The 13,386-nt window shown below is 42.8% G+C and overlaps 1 protein-coding gene across 2 annotated transcripts in view; it reads right to left on the minus strand.

Moving 5' to 3' along the window:
* Positions 1–13,386, minus strand: part of sipa1l1 (signal-induced proliferation-associated 1 like 1) — a 96,821-nt gene that overhangs the window by 11,958 nt on the left and 71,477 nt on the right. For both annotated transcript variants that reach the window (XM_067571645.1, XM_067571644.1), the window contains exons 13-19: positions 7,265–7,844; positions 4,740–4,838; positions 4,316–4,491; positions 3,609–3,896; positions 2,897–3,046; positions 2,330–2,460; positions 27–124 (exon numbers count right to left, since the gene is read on the minus strand). In XM_067571645.1, the coding sequence (XP_067427746.1) occupies positions 27–124; positions 2,330–2,460; positions 2,897–3,046; positions 3,609–3,896; positions 4,316–4,491; positions 4,740–4,838; positions 7,265–7,844 (1,522 nt within the window). The remainder of the gene's footprint in view (positions 1–26; positions 125–2,329; positions 2,461–2,896; positions 3,047–3,608; positions 3,897–4,315; positions 4,492–4,739; positions 4,839–7,264; positions 7,845–13,386) is intronic.

The following is a 13,386-nucleotide window of genomic DNA, read 5'->3' on the forward strand; positions in this document are numbered from 1 at the left end:
GTCATTTGACAGGTGTAAAGCCTGACCTGGCTGCCCTTCTTGGGGGACAGGTGGATGACCTGTTCCTGCCTCTGGATGCGGGGACCTCCGGAGTAGCCTTGACCGGACTTGGAGACTGGCGCCTCTGCAATAAATAAGAGAAATACACACAGTTGGAGTTGGTGACAAACACATGCACAAACCCTGAAGTATAAAGAGATGACTTGTTGATGATTCAACAAAGAAGTTGTTCCCCGCTCTGCTCATTTATGTGTATTTTGCTACTACAGCAGTCATGCTTCCAGGAGGCTCATAACGCTGACATTGTTTTCATTTTGCCTCTGCTGTGTCCATGAACAAAAACCCACATCACTTGTCATCAAAAGCAACGCACATCAAACGGAAATTTGTCCCCATATGGTCCCTGCTGGCTTTATTTGTTCTAGGCAAACTGTACCGCATGAGAGAATGTGTGTGTGTGTGTGTGTGTGTGTGTGTGTGTGTGTGTGTGTGTGTCCTGAAGCGAAACTCAGGGTATAAATGGGACTGTTGTGTAATTGTCTAGATGTTATGCAACAAGACATACAGAGTAGGCAGCTAATGACCACAGCACCATGAGAGCGAGAGCTAAGGGAGGTATCATAACATCTGCTGGGGTGAATCTAGAAATGTAGAGGAACCCCCCCCTCCCTCTTCCTCCTCCTCCTCCTCCTCCATATCTCACTTAGAATATTCATTACTTTGCATAGTTTTCTCTGCACAGCAGCCCAGAGCGCTCTCTGCACTAATTAGAGACGGTTGCACGTGTGCATGCCTGCTTGTTTGAGTGACTGTGCATAAATATGCAGTATATGTGACTAGTCTCAGTATTGGATATTTCATGACAAACAAAAAGCAATTTACCAGCATCTTAGGTTAATATGTACACTAAGAAATAGAGCGAGTGCTGTGCTTAACGGTAGAAACAACATGCAATCTTCTTTATTCATTCATATTGTTTCTATCCCGCTGCATAAATTATTTCCATACAAAGCCCTGCATAGACTACGTTAATGGTTAAGGCAAAGGCTGGAAAATCCTCTGCTGTCTTGTTTGAGTGTGACAGGAGCTGAGAGACAAAAGTGAGTATGCTGCCCTCTGTGTGACTTGTGTTATTTCTGGATGAAGCATGGCCACATCACCATTGCTGAAGACTAACGGGTCAAGGGGTAAAAAAAAAAAAAAAAGAGAGAGGAAGAGGGAACGACAGAACCCTAAACCACAGAGACTGCATAGTGGACTATGAAGGGCTGGACATTTGGCTGACTTAGACTCAGCTGGCCCAGCCTGAATTGTCCCTCCCTGACCAATAAAGACATAAGTGCTATAAACAACCACAAATGAGAGACTAAGGCCTTTCTCTGTGATTGTGGCGGACAGAAACAGGTTCAGGACATGACTGAAAGTAGGTTGGTCAACAATCAACCAAAGCAACATCCTGCTGGGAATCAAAGGGGCAGTAGAGGAGCATGTAGTTTTCTGTGGCTTTCAGTGGCCGAGCTGGACGAAAAGAAGAAAACTCCCAAAAAACAGTTCATGGGAAAATACTCATAATTAAATGAAAGACAATGTACGAGAGGATAAAAAGATGAATGAGAGGCAAATACGAGCAGCAGTGGCGAATAAGGAGCGGACCGGAGGGAGGGGGGGTGAAGGAAAGCCACACAAAGAGTAGGTTGGCCAGCTGTGTTGACAGGAAAGAAAGGAATTTCTCCCCCTCCCTTCCTCCATTATTAAAACTTATTGAGAAGAGAGAAAAGTGACAGAGGAAAAAATACTGCTCCGTACTTAAATTGAGATCACAACATCACCCTTTTCCCTCTTTCAATTATTCTTTCCTTTTTCTGTTCCTCATTATGTCCCACCTTCTTGTCTGTTTGCAGAGACATTAAGACCTTCTCTCAAGCTGAGGAGGAGGAAGAGGAGGAGAAGGGGTAGAGTAGTGCTGCTTAGGAGGCAATGTGTGTGTGTATGGCAATGCTGTCAGAGTTAGAATCTCTGTGACAAAAAAACTGTCTCCGGCGGACGAGGCGCACACACACACACACGCACACACACACACACACACACACACAGGCTCTTCTGGATACCTGTGATTTCAACAGATTTAGCAATATGGATGAAGAGGCTTTTTCCTGACATTTTCCCTCCCTTCCTCGTTATTTAAGAGAGCAAGAGTTAAGTCCTTCACATTCCTGCTTGCTTATATAAACACACATCCGTATGTACGCACACACAACCACAAACTGATGTTTATCTTTCTCTCTTGTTATTAGTTTATTTCTACTATTTCTCCATGAGTTATATTCACCTGTCGACCCTCGTTCGACTCCTCCACCGTCCTCCATTCTCGACCAGTTAGGAGTGGACTTTCCACTCGACCCGCCCTCTCCGACCACCTGTCTCTCTGCAGACATTGGAGAATGGCGGCTGCCTGCAAACCTGGTAAATGAGCACACAGGCGAAAAACAACAACAACTAAAAAAAGACTGTCAAGACTACTATCACAGACAAAGACACACAAATGCTATCACCCAACTACACTACAACTACAAATAAAACATTTCAAGCAAACTTTTGCTATACTGCAAAAAAATAAAATCTGGATTTGGCAAATTTGCTTCAGTTGAATTGAAACAAATAGGTCAGTAATTGTAAAAGAGATATGCCCTTTGTAACATTATCATTCATCAACTCAATGACAATAATTACATAAATAAAATAACAAAACAAAGAGTGTCAAGGCAGAATACATTTTTTTTTAATCACACTGAGTGAAGTTCATAAAAATTTGTTGCTTCTGTTCAGCTTTTTCTGATTCACTACATCATAATCTGCATTAAACGTGCGCTGATCTCTTGTCCCTCGTCTTTCTTACTGCTCAGGCATGGACTTCTGTCTCCAATGGGCAGAGCTTCCGGAGGTGTCACTGGAACAAGACAGGTTGCTTGGAGAGCTGCGATTGTGAGGGGAACGACCCAACGCCAGGGAGGAGGCCAGGCTGTAGCTCTCACTGCCTGGAGACATCCTGGTGTATGTACGTACACACACACACACACACACACACACACACACACACAGGAACTGTAAGAATTTATGAGCAGATGGAACTGAAGGAACTAAAGGAACAAGAAATAAACAAAGCTAAGTATTGTAGAAGCAAAATGTTCTAAGTTGTTCCTTCAGAGGAAATTCCATTGACTGCTTCTATGCAGCCTGAGTTCCCACACAGTCTGGATGAAAAAAAACCTCATGAAAACTTAAAAGCCTCTGTTTAGAGATCTACTAAACACCCAATGGCTGCATTTTGTAAGCTTATAGACACAATAGCTTGCAGAATCTATAGTTTGTTTTGTTTTTTTTATTGTCAGAGGTGAAAATGGAAGCTGCAAATATTTATCATTTCACATGAAAAAGAAAACTTTCATAGATACCAATGACTCAACGATTATTTCACCAGCTGCTGAGTTCTGGACTTCGAAATCCACATTTTCCTGTTTGTACGCTCTTTCACAAACCACTCCCACTCTCCCTCTGATATGAATGCTATATTCCACTGATGTGTGTTAAGAAAGGCTACGGGCTCCTACCTCTTGGTGTCAAGGGGTCGGCCGTCGCTGCTGACGCTGCGTGGGATGACCGCGCCCCTCTCCAGCCTCTCAGCTGATAGGGTCTTCCCCACCGAGCTACCCAGGCTGATGGCGCGGTTGGGTGTGTGGGGCTGTGGCGAGGCAGTCAGGGACTGCTGAGGGCTGCTGGACGTCCTCTGCCACTTGTTGTTGTTGCTGCGGAAGGGGAACTTGTATTCGAAGGAGCCGCTATCGCTGCTGCTGCCCTTGTATTCGGCCACAGGCATGCGATAGAGCTCGGAACAGCCCCTGTAGAGGAGGACGGAGATTTAGTTTGAGTCTCCGTCGGTGAGGGTTAACGGGGGTTAAAAAGGTTTAATAAGATTTGGGATTTGTGACATTTTGAATATCAAGTGAATCAAATAAAAAGCACCTCTTAATAGCAGTACATCTGCTGTTTTATCTTAATTGGCTAGATGCACTGGCATTTTATTAGGTCTCTTAAAGTTACGTGACTCCTGATGAGGGCCAGTTAACTCTTGGCTTGTGCTATCCACTGACAAAATAATCCTCTTTAAATGTCCTTCAGAGTGCACACCATTTAACTTCTGGTATGAAATTAATGCAGTGTTTTGTTCATTGTGACATGTCTCTCCAAAATAATAAGCAAATCACCATATTAGTAAACAAGTGCTTTTAAGAGAATTCAAATCTCTGGTCCCACGTACCTGCGTGGAGTGGCATCATCGTGTGGTGGGATGATAACGACACGCACTGTCACTGAGGTCCGCAGGAGGTCAATCATCTGCTCGTGGGTCAGTGTTGCTACGGCAACTTTGCAGATTTCTACCAATCGGCTTCCCTGCCGCAGTCCTGCTTGCCATGCGTATCCGTATGGCTCCACCTAATAGTGAGACAATTTAGTTTTATTATAAACGGCAGCGGTGAGATGCTTCATTCACTCACTCATTGATTGAAATATTGAGATCATTTTCCTGAAAAACACAGGTAGTTCATTCAATATGAGGTCGATTCATGATGTTCAATATGAAATTAATATAAAAATCTGTTATTCGACGGTCAACTAAAAGGCAATACACAGCAGCAAGACAATTTTTGAGCATATTTTCAGAGTTATATACAGACAGATACCTCAGCCACAATGCCTTCGTAATTCACGTGGAAGCCGAGCTGCCCGAGGCCGTTTCGACGAAGCGTCATCTCCGATGTCTCACATCCCTTAGTCAAGAACTGAACATAGGGAGAGCAGAGAGATGCAGAGAGAAAGAACAGAGAAGGAGTTACAACAATGATGGGAAAGGAAATTATAAAAAAAAGAGCAAATGAGTCAAATAGTGAAGAGAAGAAGTGAACAGAAGAGGAGAGAGAGAGAAAAAGGAAAGAGTCAAATCAAGAAGCATTTTAATCAACATATTTATCTTCTACATCTTCAGTGACATGTGCAAGAACACAAAACACTATTTCTATGTATAGAATCAGGTGCTGTTTGGAAAGACTTAATAGAACACTCAGCAGTGTTTTGTGTATTATTTGATATGTGTGTTTAGTGTTTTCAGACAATTTCCACGACGCTCTGACAATTACTGAGATTATCTGTTCTTAAGGTTGGATGAAAGTGAACTAAAGGTAGATTTTTCAGATAAAATGCCAGTAAATTAGGCCTGCTACTTCAAAACTTCTGCATTGAATCAATAAGTCTGGAAAAGTGTAGGTCTGCATATATGTGCAAGGAGAATAGACATGTACACATGTTCAGTTCATACTGTATGTACACATGCTTTCTCTTTTTAAAATGTCTTCTTCAACTAAAGTGATCCTGAAGATCTCTAGGATTTATGGTCATAAATAACGATGAATTAGTGCTTCAGCACAAGTGGTACACCTTGCACTAGAGATGTGTGCACATGCCTTCTCTCTCTCTCTCTCTCTCACACACACACACACACACACACACGACAGATAACAGAAATGAAAGCAGGTGTATCTCTTGCTGTGACACTTTAGGCCGTGTTCACACAGAGATGCGTCTCTTAGAGGAAGCGCTTCTAAACTTCATATTTTTTCATGGAAGGACGCAACTCTTAGGCCACCCTTCTTTTTTCAAAATAGTTGAATTTTTAAGGAGAAACAGCCCATCAAATTGCAAAGGGCAACAGATGACATGACACAGGATCCGGTTAAATCAATCCTCATTCCAGACTTTTTTTTTTTACTGTCCTCTGCAGCAACTGATCCCTCTCTCTCCCTCTAGTGACACGCCTGGTGGCTCCGGTGCGCCTTGCATTTTTCTATCTGAACGGGGCCTTAGCAAAACCTCTACAGAAGCCATGGTTTATTCACGCTTCCCTGTGAAGCGTGAATAAACCATGCTGCAGACTGGCACCTGATAGGAATTGTTATGATGCTCTCTGATGTTTCTGAATGTGTGCGTGGGAGTGGAAGAAGAAGAGAGTACAAGAAAAAGGGAATGATAAAAGAAAAAAATGAGAGAGAAAAGAGAGCCCAAATGAAAGAGACAGAAACAGAGACACGCAGAGGGAGAGAGAGAGAGACGAGCTCCAAAAAACGGGTGGCCCAAGGCCACTTCCCTTCCCCTCTCTGGCACCGAGGTAGTCCAAATGATTGAAGATTAACGTTAGATACATAAAATGCAACATGAAAGTGATCCACTTCTGAGCACTGAGCCAAATAACGATGTGTGTGTGTGTGTTCAAGTATGATTGTATGCTTGTGTGCAAATCAAAGATGCTGGACTCAATCCAGGTTACATAAATACATGATAAAAACCATCTCTCTCTCCCTCTCTCTCTCTCTCTCACACACACACACACACACACACACACACACACACACACACACACACACACACACACACACACACACACACACACACACACACAGTTTGAAGGTAGGGAGAGGCTGGGGAAATGAATGCTTTCTAAAGCACTGATGATTACATAAGAAAACACCTTTTTTTAAAACCAGTTTCCATGGAAACAGCTAAGGAAGAGCTAGCACCACTTCACTGTATGTGTAGGTGTATGAGCCATTAGGAGTATGTTGTCCAGAGGTGTTTCTGAAACTCTCTCAATAAGCCAAGACCAGTAATGAGACAGCAGCTTTGGCATGTAGACACAGAAATGTTGTCATTCTGGCAGACTGACAGAACAGTGAATCATAGGAGAGAGAGGCTGTGTGAGTTGGCCAGGTAAATAATCAATGGCAGCCAACAGCATTTTAGTCCATTGATTGAGTTACTACCACTTTTCTCTACACGAATGAATGTTTGTCACCTTTAGCCTTTCTTTGGTCTAGAGTCCTCCAACAACCACATGGAGTATGCTTTAATTTTGCAGAACCTGCAGTGTAACCCAGTTTGTAACAGGGACCAAAAATAATTATTGTTGATACAAACTACGGTATGTCATTTCTCTGGCAAATGAATTGGGCCCCAACTGACCTAATTTGATTTTGAATGAGTAGTTGCCATGCCTTCAGCTCTGACGGCAGAGGGCAGGCAGACCAGCAAATGTCAGTGATTGATAATATTATGACAATATGGCAAATAATCACTAATTAATCTTGTTATAAGTGAGGTCAGGTTTGCTAATTTAGTCACCCATGTGTGTAATGTCCTAGTTTGTGTATCTTCTCACCTCCAGACGTTTGACCACCTCTTTGAAATCCTCAGTGTTATTACTGATACTCCTCAAGGACACACTTTCTCCCCGCTCGTAGAAAATCCGTAAAGATGCAGGGCTGCTCAGTGTCCAGCCAATCACGTCCTTAGTGGCACAGTTGAACACCACAGCCTTTGCTTCCTGGTCCAAGAGGATGAGAAAGTCATTTGAGATGGCCAGAAGCGCCTCTAGTTCCCCTCCGGTCCCGTGATCCTCAGCGTGGACTGGCCAGGACACTGCGCCCAGGCTGCGCAGCTCTGCTCCTCCATATGGCCGGCTCTTCTCTTTTTTCTTGTGGGCCAATGAGATAAAAGGGAACTTTCCAGAGGGGTCAATGGGCGTGCTGGTGGTGTGCCGCTCAGCCAGGTCACGCAGGTACTCCTGCCGTGTTCGGGTGGCCATGGCACAGAACTTGTGAGACTTGTGGGCAGCATTTTCCGCATTGATGACTTTAGCCAGCAAGAAGTCCCGGAACACAGAAGACTTGGGGAAGGTCACATCCTCTGGGATTGGGGGTCCAAATGAAGGCACGTCTTTGGAACGAGTGACTGCGACACTGCATGGGGAGGAGAAAACAAAATGAGGAGAGAATGAAAAATGGGAGGAAAGAAGGGCAGAGTTGATGGTTAACAAATCTGTTGTATTGGCTGTATTGGCCAACTATTTAGCAAATTTAGTGTGGGTGTTTTGTTCAGACAAAACAGATCTTTAGGCTAGATTAGATTAGATTAAGTGCTTTATTACACAGTAAATCAACTGGAAATGTCACATCCAACGCTTTAAGTATTTATGCCGTGAAGGTTTAAATGTTTTTTTAAAAAGTGATTCCAGATTCTGCAAAAGATTTAATGTTTGATATTAAGCCTCATGCTGTTTGCTCACTCAAGTATGAGAACGCAGAAAAAAGGCAAAATTCTTGACTGGTGAAAGTGCTAAAGACAGCAGAAAAAGTTCCTGTCTCCACCTTTCTCCTCTTCTTAAGATAATCTCTTTGGTTTCTGATATTGTCTGCTTCAAATTAGTCTTGCATGCTCTCATTTGAGAAGCTAAAAGGCCATCTTAACTATCTTAACCAAGATATCCATCTAAATACTGGTTCATTAAAACTACCAAAAACAATACCATTGTGTGGACACTGTGTATTTGCTGCCTTTTCCTTATAACACAAAGTTAATATCGATATCCTATCCCTCCCTGTTTTAACTGCTCCCCACCTCCCCTCTCCTTGTCTCCTTTTTCCTTTCATTAAGTCCCTGGAATTGCCATCTGAGGCTGTTTGCCTTGTCTGGTATGTCAGGAACTCAGCTGGGCAGCAGTGAAGAGGAAGGAGAGGAGGATGAGGGGAGACTGCTATTCCAAATCTCCTGCCCAAAGCCCGAGAAAACACAGAGCAAGAGAGAAGAAAAATGTGGCTGAGAAAGGAAGACTGTGTGGGAGACTCTGAAAAGATAGGGGAATGACTACTTAGAGTAAAAAAAAATGCATTTTTCCTTCGCAAGGGACAAACAGATTTTCAACCTGCCCCGTGGAATGTCTCTATGTCTGCAGCAGCTGACTAAAGCAGAGCACTTGCAGCACTCTGAAATGGCCTTTCACATGACCAAAAGAGCACTGTGTCTATAGATGGGTCACCTGTTCTAGTCTCAACTTCTTTGTGACCGAATGCACTCAATCACAGATCCTCTCTCAGGTGATAATTGCCAGCTGACAAGAGTGGAACAGTGGAAGTTGGAGCCCTCATCCCACACACTTCCCTGCTGACACGCATCAGCACACATGTTGACACCAGGATTAAATCGCTTTGTCTAATAAGCAAGTAAAGTCAATATGTCACCGACATATTTCTAAACATATCTCAGAGACACCCTGTCTTCACTGGAGACGTGTGGTGTTCAATTATACTAACCGTCAAATTGTTGACACCTCATTTCCCACCTTTCTTTGTTTGTGACAGACGGAGATAAGAGAGGAAACATTTCTGTGGATGAAATTACCTTGGATAGTGAACACATTTTTATAGTATAGTGCTGACAAATGAACACTGGGAATATCCTCCTAGTGCAAGAACTAAGGCAGGAACTAATGATTACTTTCATTATCGATTAATCTGTTGATTATTTTCTCGATTTATTGATTAATTGTTTGGTCTATGAAATGTCAGAAAATGGTGAAAAATGTTGATCACATCAAACGTCTTCATTTGTCCTGACCAACAGTCCACAATCCAAACATATTCAGTTTACTATCATAGAATTTCTCTTTCTCAAATGTGATGACTCAAAATCATTATCAAAGTAGTTGGCAATTAATTTAATAGTTGGCAACAGCTAGAATTTCAAAATGTTGATTGCATTTCCCAAAGTAGCACATGTACTGAACTCTAATGGACAAAAACTGTAGAGAAGAAGAAATAGAGAAGAAGGTAGTGTTTAGGTGTCAGTGCATACAAACATGCTGACATTAATGTCCCCGCAGCTATTTACATGATGAAAATGATTCAAAGAGTTGTATAAAAACAGCATCAAACTGTCAGTTTATAGTTTATCTGATACATTTTAGCAAGTAAACGAGCCAGCGCATAAAGCATTGCCTTGTTTACTGTGCTGGATTTCTACCACATTTATGTCATATTCAAAAAAAAGGGGAAGAAGAGTATTTTATCCCTGGAGGTTGAAAACCATACTTCCTTGGATATCTGAGAAGCTTTTATTTATGACTTTAAAATCAAGCTATAAGAGCACCAGAAACTTGATGCAGTGAGTACAAACTGTTGATTCTGTTAGTGTGAATGTCAGAAACAATTTTGATCTTTTATACCTTGGACGGGAGATGCACTGATTGTTCCTTGACACAGACTTCTACAGTGTTTCCCAATTGGGACAAATTGGAGCCCTAAAAAAATCTGATATTTACTAGTAATTAGATGAGCAGGTTGATGTGAATATCTTTCCCTAATCTGAAGTTTATACATGAAATTGTATTTGATGTATAAAAGTACCAACATGTCCTACCTTTCAGCCTCTTTGTGCTATTTAAATTACATTTAATAGGGAAATATACTACAAAGAAATTTCAGGCTATTGATCATTTGAAAAACAGACGTAAGCAGGTGTCATTGCAGTACATGTGTGGCAAACTGCATGTTTTGGTGATTTCAGGTTCACCTTGGTCCGGCTACATTGTGTAGAGCAGCTCTCCCTGAAAACTAGAAGTACTTAGAACACTACATCAAGTTAGATTAGTGTTTGATAAGATTCTATTGGTCTGGATTGAAAATGACCCAGAACTGCCCCTTTAACTAGCTTTCACCTTGCACCATTCGTATTACAATTGTTACTTGCGTATAATCAATCTCTGACAGCCCATACCCAAAGTAAGCGACAGAATCACGAAGCAATTTTCGCCTTCATTTCTGCAGATGACAAATGAATCATGCAGGACATTTCAGAGAGGAGCAGCTAAAGTGATTATAGGCAGGCTGAACAAATGATAAAAATAAAATGAGACCTTTTATTCTTATTCTTTTCCATCACTACAAACATCACTCAATACATTACGCTGGAGCTCTAAAAGCACTTGTACTGATCTCAAACACCTGTGAGTCAGTCAACCAAAGACCTGTGACTCATAGAGGACAGGGAGAAGTGATGGGGAGAGAAAGAGAGCTATAAAAGACAGAGTGAGAACAAGACAAGATGAGCATGAAAAAATAACTGAATGAGAAAAAAAGAGAGCCTGCATTACAAGGACAGAGTGGAATTGCAGTTCCAGCAACATGAGTCCAGGTGCATGTGGCAAGGTCTGCAGACTAGAATGTACTATAAGAACAGGCCAATAGTGAGTACCGACATTGAATATCTTCTATGCTTGTTTCAAGGCTAACAATGCTAGCGTTGGCCCAACTGTCAGCACATCACCGGGAGAGGAAAACTCTCTCGCCTACAAGATCAAGAGTGCACTGAAGCAGGTCAACACCGATAAAGCAGCTGGTCCGGATGACATCTCCGGGCAGGTTCTCAAGTCCTGCACTTATGTCCTGGCTCCAGTGTTCCCAAACATCTTCAACCTTTGTCTGGCCCAGTCCTTGGTCCCCACATGCTTCAGGGTTAAGGTTAGGGGTGGGCAGACATACCTCCAACCCTCTCACCCTCATCATGACAGCTCCCCCAAGGTTGCATGCTGAGCCCTCCGCTGTACTCCTTATACACACACGACCGCATGGCCGAACAAAGCTCCAACACCATCATAGAGTTTGTGGACAACAGAGTTGTAGTGGACCAGAACTCAAATGATGATGAGACGGCCTATCTGGAGGAGTTGGCAGGCCTGTCACAGTGGTGCCAGGCCAACCACCTCTCCCTGAACGTCAGTAAAACTAAGGAGCTGATTGCTCAGCTTCCTGTCATACTCAGCTGATAGCTGAGTATGACAGGAAACGACAGAGGTCTTATACCCCACTGCAAATCAGCGGGACCCCAGTGGAGAGGGTGAGCAGCTTTAAGTACTTCAGTGTGCATATTACCGAGGACTACAGACTACACATATTGATACTGTGACACTAAAGGCAAGACAGCACCTGTATCACCTCAGAGAGCTGAGGATATTCGAGGTCTCACAGAAAGTCCTGCTATCCTTCAACTCTGCTGCAGTGCAGAGCTTCCTGATGCAGAGTCCTGCATGGGTCTGATTTTCAAGACCTGCCCCTGCACCTGCAATACCATACCCGCCCCGCTACCTGCACATATGGCAACCCAACCCTTCTCGTTGATACAAGATCCACAGCCCGACCAAAACCACATATCCTATAGCTAATAACCAAGTGCAATGGAAACATCTCATAGTGATCTAAAACAAAGGTAGTTCAGGAAATACAATTTAAATGGATATTTTTTGCTTATTATCATAATACTGCACAGCACATCTCCACAGCTACCGTGTCTGTTAGTAACGCACCTGATTGAAGCGGCTCTCATATTCCAGGTGGTGCAGAAAACAGAGCAGATTTGGAAAGGACCAGAAAGGATTGATGCAGGTCAGTGGATTAAAAAACATTAAATTGAATTATTATTAATTTAGCTTTATTTTAATATATTTAAATAAATATATTTATCCAACACCCACAATCCAACCCACATGTTCTTTGTTTTTTTACCCAGAACCACAACCAGAAATAAAATCAAGACAAAATACCACCTGCGAAACACTTTTTTTGCGGGTCACGGGTACCCGACCCAATGAAGGACAGGAAGCCTTACCACCTGGTATGGGAACAGCTCCTCACAGGACAGGATGGCCCTGCAGAGGACTGTAAAATCAGCTGAGCGGACTATGGGTACTGCGCTCCCCTCCCTGCAGAGCTTATACAACAGGAAGTTCGTAAGAAGAGCCAGGAGGATAGTAGAGGACTCCAATCACTCCAGCAATGGACTGTTTGTGTGGCTGCTATCAAGCAAACGCCTGCACAGCCACAAATCCCACACTGAGAGACGGAGGAAGAGTTTCTTCCCATTGGCAATCAGAGCCAAGAACAATGAACAATAAACTCTTGAAGGACAATATACCCAAGGACATTAACGTACGTATATCATACTATACTTTACACTACTGCCATTTAAATACTGTTGCCGCCTTATCCGCACTGTTTACTTTATAATCATGTTTAATACGTACTTGTATATATATGTGACAAATAAAATCTCTTTAATCTTGAAAAGAGGTTGAGGGTGAGAGAGAGGGAAAGGACAATTTAGCGCAGAAGGGACTGCTAGGCTGTGTGGCTGCTGTGTGATCCTCGTGGCAGGAGGTTTGGCAGTAGAAATGAAAGAGCACATTCCTGTGGTTTCAGTGATTTGTGGTCTTATAAATATCCAGTGTGTGGGCAGCTCCGCTCTTCCAGTATCCATGACCTACTGCCCACTGAGCCAGGGCAAGAAAAAGAGCATGTCAATACCTATTGGAGTGGGTGGCTCATAGGTGTGTGTGTGTGTGTGTGTGTATGCTTGGATGTGGGGAAGGTACATATAATATGTTTTTGTCTACTTGTCACAACTAGTCCTCAAAGCATAAATCGTCTATGTTACACACTATTTACAGTTGGG

The sequence above is a fragment of the Thunnus thynnus genome, chromosome 18, assembly GCF_963924715.1.
Source record: "Thunnus thynnus chromosome 18, fThuThy2.1, whole genome shotgun sequence".
Classification (NCBI taxonomy): domain Eukaryota; kingdom Metazoa; phylum Chordata; class Actinopteri; order Scombriformes; family Scombridae; genus Thunnus; species Thunnus thynnus.